General features: G+C 51.1%; 1 protein-coding gene across 2 annotated transcripts in view; it reads right to left on the reverse strand.

The window, feature by feature from the left end:
• The window catches only part of vps45 (vacuolar protein sorting 45 homolog), a 59,680-nt gene that overhangs the window by 342 nt on the left and 39,472 nt on the right, over positions 1–19,866 (reverse strand). For both annotated transcript variants that reach the window (XM_073061160.1, XM_073061161.1), the window contains 7 exons: positions 18,701–18,835; positions 18,506–18,619; positions 16,612–16,779; positions 3,891–4,049; positions 3,139–3,246; positions 2,052–2,173; positions 1,395–1,526 (listed from right to left, as the gene is read on the reverse strand). In XM_073061160.1, coding sequence (XP_072917261.1) covers positions 1,395–1,526; positions 2,052–2,173; positions 3,139–3,246; positions 3,891–4,049; positions 16,612–16,779; positions 18,506–18,619; positions 18,701–18,835 — 938 coding nt within the window. The remainder of the gene's footprint in view (positions 1–1,394; positions 1,527–2,051; positions 2,174–3,138; positions 3,247–3,890; positions 4,050–16,611; positions 16,780–18,505; positions 18,620–18,700; positions 18,836–19,866) is intronic.

The raw sequence follows: 19,866 nt of genomic DNA on the forward strand, positions 1-19,866 counted from the left end.
TGATTTAGATTTATTTATAGAGATATAGCATGGAACAGGCTCGAGCTGCATCAGCCAGTAACCCCAATTGAACCCCAGCCTAATCAGGGGACAATTAACCTACCAAATGGTATGTCTTTGGATTGTGGACACTGGAGCAGCGGGAGAAAACCTTGGTGTTCCGCTGGGAGGACGTACGGACTCCTTACAGAATTGAACTCTGAACTCCGACGCCCCGAGCTGTAATAGCATCACGCTAACCGCTACACTACCACAGTGCTCACGTAGAATCTCGCTGCCCCTCCCCGCTGACCCTCCCAACCCCGGTACGTTACCTCCCTCCTCAGTATCCCTCCTGTGGCGTAGTGCTCACTCCTTGTTTCCCCACCTGCAGCGTGTCGGTCCCTCTCATCGCCCCCTCTCCCCCATCGTTAAATACTACCCCCAACCCCACAGTGCTCCCTCCCTCTCCCCCTATCCTTACCGCCACCCACGCAGCGTTCCCTCATTCCCTCCCTCCCCCAGTCCCTGTTCTCTTGCTGGAATATTTGGGAGATGAGGTTCGGGAAAGGGGTAGGAAGCAAAACTTGGGAGGAACATTTCTTTAAAAGGAGAAATAACAGGAAAATGAAACACTAAAGGAGGGGGCAGTAGGGGTGAGGGTGGGGACCGTGCCCTGCAGGGAGGGAGGCAAGAGCCAGTTCTGGTCACCTCCAGGCCCTTCTCCCCACCGCCCGCTCCGTCCAGAACTGTCCACCTGTTGCTCTCAGCTGTCTTGGGTTCAGACCAGAACCGGTCTAAATTATTGAGGGCCATCTCCAGCACAGGGTGATCGAGTTACTGGCTAGCCAGGCCTCTCCGGAAGGCTCAGTGTACGGCTCGGCATTCTAACAATTAACCCTCTGTCCCTTGGTAACACTCCAAACCGGTAGCACAGTGTCCTGGCTGGGGGCCTACAAGCTGAGCTCAGGCCTCTCTGCACTGTGGAGATGGCCACTGATTCTGGTGCCCACCACCACCCCACCTTCCCACAATTGCAAAGGGTTAACCCCTTCCCATTCCCTGTCTCAAATCACATCGTGTAAACCCTTTGCCAATGTTCCCCATTACCAATCCCAATACATTAAAACTTCCATCTCTCCGCCCACAATTCCAAAGTGTTAACCCTTTCCCATTCCCACTCCCTGTCCTCAATCCCAATGCATTAACCCTTTCCCATTCTGTCATCTTATCCCCAATCTCAAAGAGCCAAACTGCTGGTCTCAGGGAAAACAGACCCCAGGCCATCGGTGTGGCCACTGGGAGTCCCAGCTGACCAGGCCGCTGGGGATCAGGCCCCCGGACGTGCAGAGGAGCAGCCACTGCTGTGAGCGGACGCCAAGGCGACACCGACCACCACCTCGCCTGCAACCCACCTCTTGGTGTTGTGTATGGTGGTCCCTCCCAGCACGATTCTCACTCCCGGGTTGGTCCGATTCAGGTTGTACACTGCCTGCGCCTCCTCGTACGTTGCACCACCAATCAGGAATACCACCACGTCCTGGGGCCTGCGGGCAGGGAGGGGTGGGAGTGAAGAGCGAGGTTCACAGGGAGGAAGGCCAGGGTTGAGTTCGGATGCTGCCCGGTTGGTGCGTTCAAAGTGGAGGCGGGAGTGGGGAACTGGAGAAGGGAATCTATTCAAGGGGGCAAGAATTTCAAAAGGAAAGATGTAATGCTGAGGTTATATAAGGCATTGGTCAGGCTGCACGTGACAGCAGTTTCAGACCCCTGATCTAAGAAAAGATGTGCTGGCATTGGAGAGGGTCCAGAGGAGGTTCATGAGAATGATCCTGGGAATGAAAGGGTTAATATATGAGAAGTGTTTGATGACTCTGGGCCTGTACTCACCGCAGCTCAGAAGAAAGAGAGGGGGGATCTCACTGAAACCTATCGATTATTAAAACGTTAATGGACACCTCTTCAAAGGGAGGGGAACACGAGACATCAGTGGAGGAACAGATCCCTCTCCACGGTGGGGTCAAGGGACGTTCGATTCACAATCTCATGGTTACCAAACAAATGCCGTTACTTACCGGTCCCGCAGGACGGTGTTCCCCAGGAAGGGGTAGTCGTTGCTCTTCAGTTTCCCCTTCAGAAGTTGGTCCAGAGTGTCGTGAAGTCTGGGCTGGTGCTGGGTGTACACGTTTTCAATGCCCTGCACGGGGAAGATTGGCACGTCACTCAGTGGTGACAGCAGGTAGAGACAATCTCACAGCCCCCAGGGGGACGGGGTCCATTCTAATCTCTGGGAACGTTCAAGAGGGAGTCGACAGAGAGAGAGTGCGAGAGAATGTGAGGAGGAGAACAAGAGAGAGAAGGAAAGAGAGGAAGGAGAGAGAAAGTCAGTCAACAGACAGATAGACAGAGAGGAGAGACACAGAAGGAGAGGGAGAGGGAGAGAGAGAAAGAGAGAGAGACACACACGGGGGAGAGAGAGAGAGATAGAGACACACACACACAGAGGGGAGAGAGAGAGGGAGGGAGAGGGAGCGAGAGACACACACAGAAGGAGAGAGAGAGACAGGTGGGTGGGGAGCCAACGGCAAGACCGGGGGGAGGGAGGTGATGGCGAAAGCCGGCTGGGATGACTGGGGTGATGGAGAGGGGGAAGAGTGAGTGACTGAGGGGGAGAGCGAGTGACAGAGGGGGAGAGCGAGTGACAGAGGGGGAGAGCGAGCGTGAAGGGAGGAGTGAGGGAGAGGAGGTGATGGAGAGGGGGGACAACAGAAGGGGAAGAGCGAGTGACAGGGGAGAGCGAGCGTGAAGGGAGGAGTGAGGGAGAGGAGGAGAGAGTTGGAGAAACAGGAGCTGTGTCTCTGCGTGTGTGTGAAGAGTTGGCACTATCTCCCTGTAACTGCTGCCTACCCATGAATGCTTGATGGACCAAATGTCTCTGTCCAGGCTGCATTTCTCTCCCACCTACCCCACCCACTGCAGTAGTTTGTCCCACATTTGGGGTGGACGAACAGGGAGAGGGTGAACTGCAAATGTGATGTAGAGACATGGCACCTGAGTACTGATGTCCTCTGGGGATAGGGTAAGGGGGATGTCAAAATCGGGGGGGGGGGGGTGCCCCTGACAAAAGGCAGGCAGTTGGAGGGAGGGACAATCAGACAGAACCTTAAATCCTTTGAAGAATTGTTTTGTGAAGGCAACTGCATCCTTGGGTGTCACAAGGTCGTCACCGCTGACCTTTATCCTCCCGTATTCCACGATTCCCGTCACCAACTGGGAAAAGAGAGATGGAGTGTTACACAGTCCCCACCGGTACCGTACCCCGGTGTTATACAGTGACAGACCCATTCCCACCAGTACCGTACCCCGGTGTTATACAGTGACAGACCCGTCCCCACCAGTACCGTACCCCGGTGTTATACAGTGACAGACCCGTCCCCACCGGTACCGTACCCCGGTGTTATACAGTGACAGACCCGTCCCCACCGGTACCATACCCCGGTGTTACACAGTGACAGATCCGTCCCCCACCGGTACCGTACCCCGGTGTTATACAGTGACAGACCCGTCCCCACCGGTACCGTACCCCGGTGTTATACAGTGACAGACCCGTCCCCACCGGTACCCGTACCCCGGTGTTATACAGTGACAGACCCGTCCCCACCGGTACCGTACCCCGGTGTTATACAGTGACAGACCCGTCCCCACCGGTACCCGTACCCCGGTGTTATACAGTGACAGACCCGTCCCCACCGGTACCCGTACCCCGGTGTTATACAGTGACAGACCTGTCCCCACCGGTACCCGTACCCCGGTGTTATACAGAGACAGACACGTCCCCACCGGTACGGTACCCCCGGTGACAGATCCCACTGTTACTCCAGCTTATTGATGGACAGTGACTGAGCTAGCCTCACCTGTCTGTATGTTTCTGAGATGCGTCGGTGGCTCATGGTTTGTAGGAGTGAGCTGAGGTTCTTGTCCTGATGTTTCTCGTAGCGCAGTGCATACAACATCACCAGCCTCGTGACATCCAGGTCTGTCAGCTTCGGGTCCTCGAGCAACCTCTTCACGTTCTGCGGGAGGTTCAGGGTATCAGCCAGGCCAGTTGGGATTAATGCCCCTCGGAAAGGTGTGCCGGGGCGATCTGTCCTGTGAAGTGCTGGTGTTGGGCCGGGTGGTAATGGTTTCACACACAGGTACTGATGGACGTTGGGACAATGTCGGATGGCATCAATGAGAGAGCAGGCCACCTGACTCTGTGATCTTTCTGTGCAGGGTGGGTGGGGGTCCGAAGGATGCACGGGGATGTTCAGAAGGCCGTGTTGTGTAGGAGGGGTGGGGGGTGCAGGGTGGTCAGAGGAAAATGATGGGGTGTGTGGGGTGTGCCTGGGTCTTTTTGCCTGAGTCAGAGGGTATGTGTGCAAATGCGTGTGTCCAGGGAGCATCACTCCTCATCGGGTGGGCCACGGTGGGGGTTGTTGGGAGTAACAGTGCCCTGAATGAGCGAACTGCAGCACTTCCCAATACCCCACCAGGCACTTGGGGTGGTGAGCCCAGGCTGTCGCGAGCTGGGAGGGGTGGCACACCCCATGGGAACGATGCCAGGCGTGAGGGAGACCAGGGACAGCTGGCAGCCTCGCCCGACATCCACCAGTTGTTCGCAGGTCACCACCTCGGCCTCTGGGACTGTGTGAGATGTCATCGAACAGAGGAGGCACTATCCTCTACTCTCCAACCCTCCTCACCCTGCCCACCAGCACAAAGAACACCCTGTGGCCAGCACAATGAACGAATTAAGGATGCTGGCTGTCAGCGAGGTCGGGAAGGAAGACCCTCGAGCTTGCAGTTAACTCTTGCCTCCCCTACCACTCTGGTCTTGAAGGAGCAAGTTCAATATCAAATTCAACTTCACTGCCTTACACATCTGCAATGCAAAACTTACTTGCAGCAGCATCACACACTATAAGACATAGGAGTAGAATTAGGCCATTCGGCCCATTGAGACTGGAATACCATCCTATCATGGCTGATTAATTATCTCTCTCAACCACATTCTCCCGCCTTTTTCCTGTAACCTTTGACACCCTTACTAATCAAGAACATAGCAACCTTCACTTTAAACGTACCCAATGACTCGGCCTCCACAGCCGTCTGTGACAATGAATTTCCGTAGACTCACCACCCTCTGGCTAAAAAAATTTGTCTTCATCTCTGTCCTAAAGGGGCGTCCTTCTATTCTAAGGCTGTGCCCTCTGGTCCTAGACTCTCCCACTACAGAAAACATCTTCTCCATGTCCACTCTATCGAGGCCTTTCGATATTTAATAGGTTTTAATGAGATCCCCCTCATTTTTCTAAACTCCATTAAGTAAAGGCGAGTACACAATATTGACAAAAATATAAACTAAACACAACTTTTGAGCACAATTAGAAGAAGATTGCAGCTTGCACATCTCTACAGGTGGAAATCGCAGAGAGCTTCACTATCAGGAACAGAGGGGCCACTGCACAGGATCAGGAAAAACTGCAGGAAAATGCAAACTCAGGCAGCTCTATCACGGGCACTAACCTTCCCAGCACTGAGGACGCCTTCAAAAGAGGATGGCTCAAGAAGGCAGCATCCATCGCCCAGGACATTCCCTCCTCTCATTGCTACCATCAAGCCTGAAGACACACACTCAACGTTTCAGGAATAGCTCCTTCTCCACCGCCATCAGATTTCTGAATGGATGGTTCTCCCCCACTCTCTTTTTGCACTATTTAATTAATATAATTTTGTATTTTTATTGTAATTTAGTTTTTATTATGATGGATTGCACTCTTCTGCTGTCGCACAACAACGAATTTCACAACGTGTGCCAGTGACTCTGAATCTGACTGTTCACAGTGTTGCTATCCTGACGTAGTGATTAGGGCTTTGCCGCTTGTTTCAAGAACCCAGTGGTTAAAGGGAAGTACCCTGAGGTATTACAAAAGGCAAAAAGCATCTTTACTTTTCTGAGGAGGTTAAGAAGGTTCAGCTTATCGCCGAACACTTACAAACTCCTACTGATGTTGTGTTGAAAGTGTCCTGACTGGCTCGGCACAGGAACGAAAGAAGCCAGGCAGAATGGTGGACTCAGCCCTAAGCATCTCGGGGACATCTCTCCCCACCGTCGGATGTATCTACAGGAGGCACTGCCTCAGGAAGGCAACATCCCTCATCAAAAATCCCCACCATTTCATCTCATCACAGCTCCCACTGCTGTTCTGTTCGAGCACAACCCAGTAACTGCAGTGCTCCCGTGCACATAGCCCTTACTGCCATGCAGCTAAATACGAGAAAACGTTCACAAAAGATTCTCTTTGTTGTACTGCATCTCATCATACCCTTCAGTTAATAAACTGGCTGGGTGTGTTGTCCAGAAAGAAGCAGAGAACTTTCAGGCCCTCCTGATGGGGGGGATACACATCCAGGTACTCGATGTTCATGACGAAAATGAGACAATCTTGGCCAGGGAACTTGAAATAGGTGAAACTATCCAGAGCATGTGAGGTGTCATGGATGTTGGTAGGAAGGGACTGAACTGGGGGGGGGGGGGGGGGGGGGGGTAAAACAGAGTTGAGGTATTCAGATACAAGTTCAGTAGGGGAGGAACAAGCAGAAACAATGGGTCTACTGGGACAGGTAGGTTTGTGGATCTTAAGTAGGAGGCAGTAACAGGAGGAGCGGGGTAAGGGAACTAGGAGGTTGGTGACAGTGGATGGGAGATTCCCCGAGTTAATGAGGTCAGTGATGTGTGGGAGACAATGGCCTGGTGCTCCTTACTGGGGCTCTGATCGAGGGGTAGGTAGAGGAGGTGGCTGAGAGTTGTCGTCTGGCCTCAGCAAGGTAGAGGTCAGTCCACCAGACTACTACAGCAACTACAGACTACTAGGATTAGTGTGGAGAGAGTGGAGAGAAGCGCGTTCGGAAGGAGTTGGAATGAGGAATGGTAAAGCAGAGATGGTTGACGTCTCATCGGCAATGAAAAGATCCAGAGGAGGCAGAAGACTAGGGGGGTGTTCAGGAAGAGGAGGAGGGTTGAAGACGGGAGAAGGGGTCATTGGTGCAGGGTGTGGAGTCCTTGACAAAGGTGTCAGAGGAGGAGGTGGAGGAGGCAGAAGAAAAGTTAAACCATAGGGGTGTGGAACTCACTGGGGTGTAAGTGCAGGGGGACAAAGGTGAGGCCCCTACTGACAACAGAACGTTCTGCCTCAGAGAGGTGAAGGAAAGAGGGGATTGTGAAGACCTGGCACGGACAAGAGCAAAGGATCAGAGGTTTGGTCGTGTCTGTGGAGAGGGGAGGTTTGAGGTTTTCAAGGAAGGTGGGGGTGAGAAGAAGATGGCGTCTCCAGGGACCCAGGAGCTGTCGGTGGGACCTGAGGCACACAGGATTGCAGAGTGGTGGTGGGGGTTCCAGTGGCAGCACGTGAAGACCCAGCCTGGAGATGCTGGTGGTCAAGGTCTAGGCTGGAGTCAGTTAGAGACTGTGCAAGAGGCGCTTTAAAGGAAAATTCAACGCAAAGGATCTTTTTAATTTTTACTCTAAATAATCACAGAATGCGTATTACAAAAAACATTTAAAGTGCTATGTAGTTTTCAGGGCATTAAAAATTCCCCGCCTAGACCAATGGTTGGTCCACGCAGCTATACATAAAAACAACTTGAATGTTGTCTCCGATCGGGCAGGAGGTACAGAAGCCTGAACTCTCACACCACATTCAGTTCTCGAACCAACCAGCACAACCCTAACCAACAGGCCATCTGTTAGTAGGGGTCATGGATGTTGTGCCCTAGCTGCCTACGTTCAGCTGGCACACGTGCCAGGGCAGTACGATACGGAGAGCAAGCCCTCGCCACGCAGCCGATGAACCCAAAGGGACTGCAGAGACCAAAGCAGTTTGGCAGTCAACATTGAACTCTGCCTTAGGGATTCCAGCTCCGGATATTCCCCATGAGGGGGTACAGTCACAAGGCAGCGGAGGTTTGAGATCAGAGTTTTCCTTCTCCTAGATGAGCTGCCAACCACGGCTGACGAGCCCCATCTGCCCGAAGCGACTGGTTTTAAGGTGCCAGTAACACACCTTTGCCCCATCAGTCAGTAGAAACTGTTCTACTGGGCTTAGTAGCTAAGCCACACGTGAAGGCCCTAACCACTACCCCAGGAGAGAAACACTATGGCTACTTTGCACCACAATGATCTTTAATGCGTGTTATTATTGTGCTCTTTCTTGTAAAAAAAAAGAGTACAATTTATGCCTCTAATGTATGTCTCTCCTGTGAATGTTGTGTATCTGATGTTATGTGTCTGTAATGCTGCAGCCAGGAAGCTTTCTGTTGCCCTTGTGCACACGTGGACTCGTGCATCTGACAATACACTCAACTTTGACCTTGACAAAGGAATGGATCAAGTTGCAGACGAAACAAAAATTCTCAGATGTTACCTTCCTTAAGGTTGTTACAGCCAGAGGTGGTAGTGGGTGTAAGCTGGCGTGATCCAATGACTCTAACAGCCTTAGCAACAAAGTCCAGCTCCTGGCCTTCGCATGTGGCTTAGCTACTAAGCCCGACAGAACTGTTTCTACTGACTGATGGGGCAAAGGTGGGTTACTGGCACCTTAAAACCAGTCGCTTCGGGCAGATGGGGCTTGGCGGTCGTGGCTGGCAGCTGATCTTGGAGGAGGAAAACTCTGATCTCAAACCTCTGCTGCCTTTTGGCTCGTGAGGAAGGCTCGGGAGTGACCCCTGAGGAAATATCCGGAGCTGGAGTTCCTAAGGCAGTCCTACGTTGAGTTCAACGCTGACTGACGATTCCTGTGACACCACTAGTGCCAAACTATAATTGGTCTCTGCCGTTCTTTCGGATTCATCAGCTCTGTGGAAAGGGGGAGTCTGCTGCAAGGGCAACAGGTGGCTCTCCGTATCGTACTGCCCTGGCTTGTGTATCGCTAATATAGACAACATAATGCCTCCAGAGTGTGGGGCACTACCTGAGCGAGGGCTACTAAACCAGTAAGGGAGAGGTATGGATTGAATATATCTCACTTCCCTTTGTCCACACACATCTCTCAGTATGAGCTGTAGCTTAACCACTGTAGCTAATAAATGTAACTCTAAACTGTAACAAAGTGTGCACAGCAGCAGAAAATAGAGGAAGTCCAGGAAAATCTCATAAAGTGTTTCTGCTTTTCCAAAAAGCAGATATTGCAGGAACTTATAGAAACATAAAATTATGAAACAATTAGATAAAATAGAGACAGGAAAGCTGTTTCCACTGGTGAGTGAGACAAGAACCAGGGGACATTATATTCGTATTTATTCAGTGATACAGCGTGGAATATACCTTTTGAGCCTTGCCGCACAGCAACCTCTGACAACCCTATTTAACCCTAAGCTAATGAATGACCCATTAACCTACTAACCGATACATCTCTGGACCATGGAAGGACACTGGAGCACCCAGAGGAAACCCACACATTGCACAGGGAGATGCACAGATAACCCCAGGATTGAACTCTGAACTCTGAATTCCCGAGCTGTAAGAGCATTGTGCTAACCGCTACACTACCGTGGCGTCTTTACCTCGAAATTCAGAGAAATAGATTTAGGACGGCGATGAGGAGAAACTGCTTCAGAATCAGATTTATTTTCACTGATATACATTATGAAATTTGTTGTTTTGCAGCAGCAGTACAGTGCAATACATAAAAAACTTATTAAAGTTTCAATAAGAAATATAAAACAAAATAAATAAGGAAGGCAAAAAGAGAGGTAGTGTTCTGCAACCTGAAGGCAGAGGGGAAGAAGCTGTTCCTGAATCGTTGTGTGTGAATCCTCAGGTTCCTGTACCTGCTCCCTGATGGCAGCAATGAGAAGAGGGCATGTCCTGGGTGATGGTGATCCATACTGATGGAAGCCACCTCCTCGAGGTACCACCTTTTGAAGGGGTCCTCACTGGTGGGGAGACGAGTGCCCATGATGGAGCTGTCTGGGTTTACAGGCATTTTCAGATCCTCCTTACCAGATGGTGATGGAACCAGGCAGAATGCTTTTCAGTGAATCTGAGCAACTCTCTGCCTGGGGAAGCACCTCATTAAACATATTTAAGAGAGTTAGATAGATTTTTGCATAGCCAGTGAATTAAGGGTTAGGGCCAAAGGGTGGAGCCAATCAGCCATGATCTTACTGAATGGTGAAGCAGGCTCAATGGCCAGATGGCTCCTAATCCTCAGGGACAGGAAACTAGACTAACAGTGAGGAGTGGCAAGAGAATGAAGGGTGGAGGGGGACTGCAAACAGCAATTTATAGGATTCGTATCACAATATGGGAATGGTCAGACACAGAGTGAAGCTCCCTCCACACCGTCCCATCACACATTCCCGGGGTCAGACACAGAGTGAAACTCCCTCCACACTGTCCCATCACACTCCTGGGGTCAGACACAGAGTGAAACTCCCTCTACACCGTCCCATCACACACTCCCGGTGTCAGACACAGAGTGAATCTCCCTCTACACCGTCCCATCACACACTCCCGGTGTCATACACAGAGTGAATCTCCCTCCACACCGTCCCATCACACACTCCCGGGGTCAGACACAGAGTGAATCTCCCTCCACACCGTCCCATCACACACTCCCGGGGTCAGACAGAGTGAAGCTTCCTCCACACCGTCCCATCACACACTCTCGGGGTCAGACACAGAGTGAAGCTCCCTCCACACCGTCCCATCACACACTCTCGGGGTCAGACACAGAGTGAAGCTCCCTCCACACCGTCCCATCACACAATCCCGGGGTCAGACACAGAGTGAAACTCCCTCCACACGGTCCCATCACACACTCCCGGGGTCAGACACAGAGTGAAACTCCCTCCACACGGTCCCATCACACACTCCCGGTGTCAGACACAGAGTGAAACTCCCTCCACACCATCCCATCACACACTCCCGGTGTCAGACACAGAGTGAAACTCCCTCCACACCGTCCCATCACACACTTCCGGTGTCAGACACAGAGTGAAGCTCCCTCCACACCGTCCCATCACACACTCCCGGTGTCAGACACAGAGTGAAACTCCCTCCACACCGTCCCATCACACACTCCCGGGGTCAGACACAGAGTGAATCTCCCTCCACACGGTCCCATCACACACTCCCGGGGTCAGACACAGAGTGAAGCTTCCTCCACACCGTCCCATCACACACTCCCGGGGTCAGACACAGAGTGAAGCTCCCTCCACACCGTCCCATCACACACTCCCGGGGTCAGACACAGAGTGAAACTCCCTCTACACCGTCCCATCACACACTCCCGGGGTCAGACACAGAGTGAAGCTTCCTCCACACTGTCCCATCACACACTCCCGGGGTCAGACACAGAGTGAAGCTCCCTCCACACCGTCCCATCACACACTCCCGGGGTCAGACACAGAGTGAAACTCCCTCCACACCGTCGCATCACACACTCCCGGGGACAGACACAGAGTGAAACTCCCTCTACACCGTCCCATCACACACTCCCGGGGTCAGACACAGAGTGAATCTCCCTCCACACCGTCCCACCATACACTTCCGGGGTCAGACACAGAGTGAAGCTCCCTCCACACTGTCCCATCACACACTCCCGGGGTCAGACACAGAGTGAAACTCTCTCTACACTGTCCCATCACACCCTCTCAGTGTACAGACAGCAGAGACTTGGATATGTTTAGTTCCATTTATAGAGCTGAAGAGTGCGTGATGTGGGGGAAGAGTTTAAATTCGTGAGAGCTTGTGATCATTTCCATTGTGAGTTTGACAGGTTTTCTCAGAGGAGGTGTCTCAGACTCTCACTGTGAATAACGAGAATGTCGGGAAGGCAGACTGATAAGGGGGAAGGGTCACGCAGTACAGTCCAAGAACAGGATGTCAACAACATCAGCCATTGTGAGGACACAGTGTGCGGAAACGTGCTGTGGAGACGGGCTTAAGGTCACTGGAGCTGGGGCCCTGCCAACTCCTACAGCAGATAAACAGAGCGGGGCTGCCTGGGCAGCAAGTGGGCCTGTGAACAATGAAGGCACTCAGCAGGCTGTGAGCACGCTGTGGAGAGAACAGTGGTGTCTGGGGAGTGGGGGATGTGTGAGAGAGGGAGTGGATGTGGAAATGAGAGGGAAGGGGTGTGGTGGGGGATGGAGGGAGAGAGCCAGGAGGAGGGGGAGAGAGCCGGGTGTGGGGGAGGTGAGGGGGGGGGCTGAGAGACAGCTGGGGTGGGGACGGGGGGGGAATGAGAAACAGCTGGGGTGGGGACGGGGGGGGAATGAGAGACAGCTGCGGTGGGGATGGAGGTGAGAGCGAGCCCTCGGTGGGATGGGAGGAGGCAGGGAGGGGGAAGAGGGCGCGAAGTGGGGGAGAGGGGGAGGAGAGAGGCCACGAGAGGGACAGAGAGGGAGCAAGTGGGGCGGGGGGAGGCAGTCAGGGGAAGAGAGGTGGGCGGGCGAGAGAAGAGAAGAGATAGACAATAGGTGCAGGAGTAGGCCATTCAGCCCTTCAAGCCGGCACCGGCATTCAATGTGATCATGGCTGATCATACACAATCAGTACCCCGTTCCTGCCTTCTCCCCATATCCCTTGACTCCGCTATCTTTAAGAGGCTCTATCTAACTCCTTCTTGAAAGCATCCAGAGAATTGGCCTCCACTGCCTTCTGAGGCAGAGCATTCCATAGATCCACAGCTCTCTGGGTGTACAGGAATTTCTCCTAACAGAGGGGAGAGAATCTTTGCGGCTCACCCCCTCCCCACCACCAGAGACAAACACTCAAAACAACACACACGGAATGCCGCAGGAACTCAGGTCCGGCAGCATCCATGGAAACGAATAGACAGTCGGCGTTTCGGGCCGAAACCCTTCAAGACTGAAGAGGAAGGGGGATGATGCCAGATGGGGGTGGGGAAGGAGGATGATGCCAGACGGGGGTGGGGAAGGAGGATGATGCCGGACGGGGGTGGGGAAGGGGGATGATGCCAGACGGGGGTGGGGAAGGAGGATGATGCTGGACGGGGGTGGGGAAGGGGGATGATGCCAGACAGGGGTGGGGAAGGGGGATGATGCCAGACGGGGGTGGGGAAGGAGGATGATGCCAGACGGGGGTGGGGAAGGAGGATGATGCCAGACGGGGGTGGGGAAGGGGGATGATGCCAGACGGGGGTGGGGAAGGAGGATGATGCTGGACGGGGGTGGGGAAGGGGGATGATGCCAGACAGGGGTGGGGAAGGGGGATGATGCCAGACGGGGGTGGGGAAGGAGGATGATGCCGGACGGGGGTGGGGAAGGAGGATGATGCTGGACGGGGGTGGGGAAGGGGGATGATGCCGGACGGGGGTGGGGAAGGGGGATAGCTAGAAGGTGATAGGTGAAGCCAGGTGGGTAGAAAATATGAAAGTGGCTGGAGAGGAAGGAATCGGATAGGAGACTGGACCATAGGAGAAAGGAAAGGAGGAGGGGACTAGAGGGAGGTGATAGGCAGTTGAGGGGGAGAAGTAAGAGGCCAGAGTGGGCAATAGGAGAAGAGGGAAGAGGAGGGGCAAAAAATTCCGTTTCCCAGGATGGATGCCTGGTTGTGGGAACGGGTCTGGGTAAGCACATGGTCAAAGAGTCAGAGAGCTACTCGACTGCCGCGTCTCTTTAAGGGATGGCTACCCTGAAGAAACTTAAATTCCCTCTTCAACAGGAGTTCAATGAGACCCTCTCTCACTGCTCCCCGTGTGATCTTTGCTGCCCTCTCACTCTTCAACCATGTACTCACCAGTCTCACTACCACAGCCAGATATCCTTCCTGGAGATGGTAACTCTTTCCCTCCCCTTTCACACTTCTATTCCTCACTCTGGCCTTTTACCTCTTCTCCTCACCTGCCTATCACCTCCCCCTCATGTCCCTCCTTCTTCCCTTTCTCCCATGGTCTACTCTCTTCTATCAGATTCCTTCCTTTCCAGCCCTTTATCTTCTCCACCCACCTGACTTCACCTATCACCTTCTAGCTCTCCTCCTTCCCTTCCCCTCCCCTTTGTTCTGGTGTCTTCCCCCTTGCTTTGTCAGTCCTGATGAACAGTCTCGGCCTGAAACGTCGAATGTTTATTCATCTCCATAGATGCTGCCTGACCTGCTGAGTTCCTCCAGCATTCTGTGTGCCTTGCTCTGGCATCCGCAGAATCTCTCGTTTCACATTCAAATGTTTGGCGGCACGGTAGCACAGCGGTTAGTGTAACGCTTCACAGCACCAGCGACCTGTTTTCAAATCGGGTGCTGTGAATCATCAATGCTGGGAGTGTGGTGGCACTTGTGGCTGCCCCCAGCGCATCCTTGGGCTGTTAATGCAAACGACACACTTCACTGTATGTTTCAATGTACGTGGGACATATCAAGCTAATCTTTAACTGTAACCCAGCCCTCAAACCAAAACCCCCACTGGGTTCCAACTCCTTCCTGAGACTCCCCTCCCCCCCCACCCACCAAGTTTCAAGTTCACAGTCACGTTCAGTTTGTTGTCGTTCAACAGAACACAGGTATACAGCCAAACGAAACAACGTTCCTCTGGACCAAGGTGTACAGCACAGTACAAATAACTCACACACACAAAACACAAAAGTTATGTAAGTATTAATAAATTACATCAAATAAATTAACAAATATTAAGGTAACTTCATACAAGATAAAAAGTAAACAGTATAACTCTACTGGCTCTGCATGCGTGATGAGACCCAGATGGTGGCAAGGAGTTTAGGGAAGAAGCTGTTTACCATCCTAACCTAACACTAAAGTATCTCCTGCCAGATGGTAGTGGGTCAAAGTCAGGGGCTCTCAACCTGGGGTCCATGGACCCTTCGATTAATGGGAGGCAGTGTTCCCTCTAAGGTGTCCGCGTGTGGGCACGCGCACATCTTTTGCTACCAGCGCACAAAGGAATTCAAACTGCGCACGAAATGTTGTCACCCTCTACCTCATTGGCATCCTTCAATTTCGTACACAATCACACTTCCTATTCCGGTTTCTGATGCGGACAATGTTGACAATGTGGAGTTTGTGATGATCTGTCTGCAGATTTTAGAACTGGTTTATTTATAATGGTTTTATTGAAGAAATTATTGATTCACTGTGTCGAATTCCAAGGAAGCAAAGAACGTGAAGAGCAAAAGAGCTGCTGGTTCACTTAAAGCAGAATGACTTAATGAAACAGTAGAAACTGCTATGCCAAAAGCTCATGAGGTCAAGAACGTGCAGCTACGGGAAATATTTACGTACAATACAGAAACTGCTGTTACCTGTGTGTATTGTCGCAATGCAAAAGTTGCTGGAGAATTTGCAAGCTGGAAGAAGTGGAGTGATATTTGAAAACTTGACTTCTTAAAGCATCACTTAGCAAGCAAATTACATACGGATGGTATGCAAAAAACCCGGCGGGAAAATCCTTCATTACCAGCTACAGGCCTGCTACGTGTGTTTTGTGAGAGTGCAGATGAACGAGAGTGAAAACGATCAAACCGAGAGGAGATCAAAGTTCTTATTGACAGTGGTTTGCTAGCCATTAAAATGAATTCCTTCTATTTATATATATATATATACGTATATATATTCCTTCTATATATATATATATACACACACACACACAAGTGTGAGATATTGCACTTTGGAAGGGCAAACCAAGGTAGAGCATACAAGGTAAGTGATAGGGCACTGAGGAGTGCAGTAGAACAGAGGGATCTAGGAATACAGATACATAATTCCCTAAAAGTGGCGTCACAGGTAGATAGGGTCATAAAGAGAACTTTTGGTACATTGGCCTTTATAAATCAAAGTACTGAGTATAAGAGTTGGAAATATTATGGCATTGGTGAGGACGAATTTGGAGTATTGTGTGCAGTTTTGGTTACCAAATTACAGGAAGGATATCAATTAGGCTGAAAGAGTACAGAGAAGGTTTACAAGGATGTTGCCGGGACTTGAGAAACTGAGTTACAGAGAAAAGTTGAATAGGTTAGGACTTTATTCCCTGGAGCGTAGAAGAATGAGGGGTGATTTGATAGAGGTGTATAAAATTATGACGGGTATAGAGTGAATGCAAGCAGGCTTTTTCCACTGAGGCTAGGGGAGAACAAAACCAGAGGACATGGGTTAAGGGTGAAGGGGGAAAAGTTTAAACGGAACATTAGGGGAGGCTTCTTCACACAGAGAGTGGTGGGAGTGTGGAATGAGCTGCCAGATGAAGTGGTAAATGCGGGCTCACTTTTAACATTCAAGAAAAACTTGGACAGGTACACGGATGAGAGGGGTTTGGAGGGATACGGTCCAGGTGCAGGTCAGTGGGACTAGGCAGAAAAATGGTTTGGCACAGCCAAGAAGGGCCAAAAGGCCTGATTCTGTGCTGTCATGTTCTATGGTTCTATTTAAAATTCAGTAAGTACATGTTATTGTCACTGGGCAAAAACTGCACAGCACAAGATTTTCACGCACACTGGTCATTACAAATTATTGGCAACATTGATGGGTGGGGTCCATGGCACAAAAAAATGTTGGGAAGCCCTTGTTAAAGTGACCGTGACATGGATGGGAGGGATCACTGACCATGCCTTCCTCACCTGTAGGGCCTTGGAGTGGTGATTCTGGCAGGCCAGCTCCTGCTCGACCTCTGACATGGCCATCAAGTTGCGTTCTGCCACCAGCCTCGACAGCTCGCCCACCACCGTTACGTGCTTGGCTACCGTGCCGGACATCTTCTTGAACTGAGGGTAGTTCTCAACAAAAGCCTGAGGAGCAACGAGGTCATTGGAGTACATTCCGACCCTGACATGATAAAATAACCGAGGGCCACAACCAAACCTGGAGCATCCACCCCTCCCCGGTTACCCTATTCCACCCTGGAAAAGATTCCATAAACACAAGATGCTGGAAACCTTGAGAAGCACACACAAAAAACTGGGGAAACTCAAATTTAATATAATCAAACAAACTCAATATTGATCCATGCAGGGCAAATCATCTTCCACAAATTACTTGGCAACACAAGTGAATCTGCAGATGCTGGAAATAAATTTTTTAAAAAACACAAAATGCTGGCAGAACTCAGCAGGCCAGACAGCATCCATGGGAGGAGGTAGTGACGACGTTTCGGGCCGAAATCCTTCATCAGGATTCAAAGAAGACAAGTCAGGGAGAGTTGACAGAGGCGAGCCAGTAGATTTAGCGTATTAAGACTTCCAAAAGGCATTTGATAAGGTTCCACATTGGAGTACTGGAGAAGGTGTATTAGTGGGGGGTTGAAGATCAGTATTCACGCAGAAAATTGGGTTGGAAATTTTCTTAAACACACACTAAGTGCTGGAGGAATTCAGAAAGTTAGGCAGCATCTACCGAGAGGAGTAAACAGTCGACATTTTGGACCGGTACTGTTCATCAGAACGGGAAGGAAGGGAGAAAAGCACAGAATAAGAAGGCGGAGGGAGGAGGGGAAGATGTACAAGATGGCAGATGGTAGGTGGGGGGAGGTGGCTGGGTGAGGGAGGAGGGTGAGGTAAGAAGCTGGGAGGTGATAAGGAGATGGTCAAGAAATGAAGAAGGAAATGATAGGAGAGGAGAATGGACCATGAAAGAAAGAGGCGTGCCAGAGGGAGATGATAGGTAGGTGTGAAGAAAAGAAGGGGTGAGAGGGGAACCAGAATGGGTAATGGAAAAGAGAGAAGGAGGGAGTGGGAAGAAATTACTGAAAGTTGGTTAAATCAATGCTCATACCATCAGACTGGACGGAATATGAGGTGCTAGTTGTCCAATCTGAGTTTAACCTCATCATGATAGTAGGGGAGGCCACGGACAAACATGTCAGAATGGGAATGGGAGATCAAATTGAAATGAGAACCCATATCTGTCTCACCTATCACCTGCCAGCTTGTACTCCTCCCCCTCCCTGCCCTGTTTTTCTGGCTTCTTCTCCCTTCCTTTCCAGTCCTGAAGAAGACTCTTGGGCCAAATCATCAACTGTTTACTCCTGTCCATAGTTGGGAGTTCCTCCAGCAACTTGTGTGTTGGAAAAGATTCCAGCCCTGTTTTCGATGTGAATACTGATTTCCAACCTTTCGCAATACATCTTTCTCCACTACTGTGGAGCCTTATTAAATGCCTTTTTGAAGTCTCAATACTTGGCATCTACTGGTTCTCCTCTATCCATCTTCCCCAACACTTTAAGAACCCAAGTAATATCTGAAAGATGATTTGCCCTTTAAGATTCTACATTGAGTTTTGTTTGATTAGATCAAGCTTTCCTTATTGGCTGTTTCATCTTTGATTACTGACCTCAAACCTAACCACCTCACCCACCCTCCCACCAATACATACCTCTCCTCACTACTTCATCTTCTCGCTCCCACTCCACTGCCTGACTGCACTGGGCCGAGCCACCTAACACCCCCTCCCAAACCCCTTCTCATCACTCCCTGCCACTTCTTCCTGCTCCGTCTCCCCTCTCCCTGTCACCCTCACCTTCATGTCAGCGATGGACTCCAGTTTCTGCTGTCGTTTGGGTTTCTTCTTCTGGAAGTCCTCCATCAGGTTCTTGATGTTGCAGCCAATCTCACCAAAGTTCAGGTACATGTTCTGTAGAGGAGGGAGAGGCAGTGAGAGAGGGGGAAGGCAGTGGGGAGGGGAGGGGAGGATCCAGCGGGTGTTGGGACTTACGTTGGCATAGAACTCATCGCTGTCGGCAGAGAGCACCACCTCCTTCAGGTCCTTGCTGATGCCTGGCACCCGGGACAGGTCGATGCGATTGTTACTGATCCCCAGCAGCTCATGAACCATCGCCTGGTACGACCACTGTAAAGCAACACAGACCGCTGAGCTACCATCCCAACGCACGCCCCCACATACTGGGAGGCTCCCCAGGGACTGCGTCGGTACTTACCGGGGCTCTGGGGACTGCGTCAGTATTTACAGAGGATCCAGGGGCGTGTGTCATTATTTTCAGGGAGATCCCAGAAATGTGTTTATGTCTACAGGGGGTTCCGGGGAGTGTGTCGGTATTCACAGGGAGCTTCAATACATTACCATTCTGCTTCTCTGCACCCATCCCATTGCCTGGATACAAGTACAGTTGTGTCAGAAAGACAATACTCCATTTTCTGTTCAACCCTCTGTCCAGGTGCATCGGGGAAGTGTGTTAAGCTGTGCGGTAATAGGCAGTGGACCACCAGCCCCCTCTGCTGCTCAGACCCTCACACTGCAAGGCTCACTGTACTCGATCCATGTCAGAGCAAGGAGAGCCTTGCCCGAAAAGAGGGGAAACTCAAAGATCAAAATAATATTATTATTAAAGTATGTATACGTCACCATGTACTAGCTCAGGATTTATTTCCTTGCAGGCACTTACAGAAAAAAAAGAAATACATGAGAATTTTTCAAAAAGATTGAATCTAAAGAAGGACTGACAAACACTAATGTGCAAGTGCAAGTAATATTAAAAACAAGAGTTGTAAAGAGTCCTCGAAAGTGGGTCTGTAGAAGTGGAATCAGCTCAGAGGAGTGGAGATTGAAGTTAATCCACGCTGATTCAGGGGCCTGATGGTTGTGGGGTAATAGCTGCTCCTGAACCTGGCCGTGTGGGAGCTTTCTGCCTGTAGCAAGAAGAGAACATTGCCTGGATGGTTGGGGGGGGGGGGGGTCTTTGATGATGGACGCTGCTTTCTCATGTGAATGTGCTCAATCATGGGGAGGGCTTTGCCTGCGGTGGACAGGCCATTTTCTACAGGCCTTTCTGCTCCCAGGCATTGGTGATTCCATACCAGGCCAAATGACTCCAAAACCGACCGATTCCTCCACCGTTCTTCCTGCCTCTCATACCTGCCGGA

The sequence above is a fragment of the Hemitrygon akajei genome, chromosome 11 (assembly GCF_048418815.1).
Source record: "Hemitrygon akajei chromosome 11, sHemAka1.3, whole genome shotgun sequence".
NCBI classification, from domain to species: Eukaryota; Metazoa; Chordata; class Chondrichthyes; order Myliobatiformes; family Dasyatidae; genus Hemitrygon; species Hemitrygon akajei.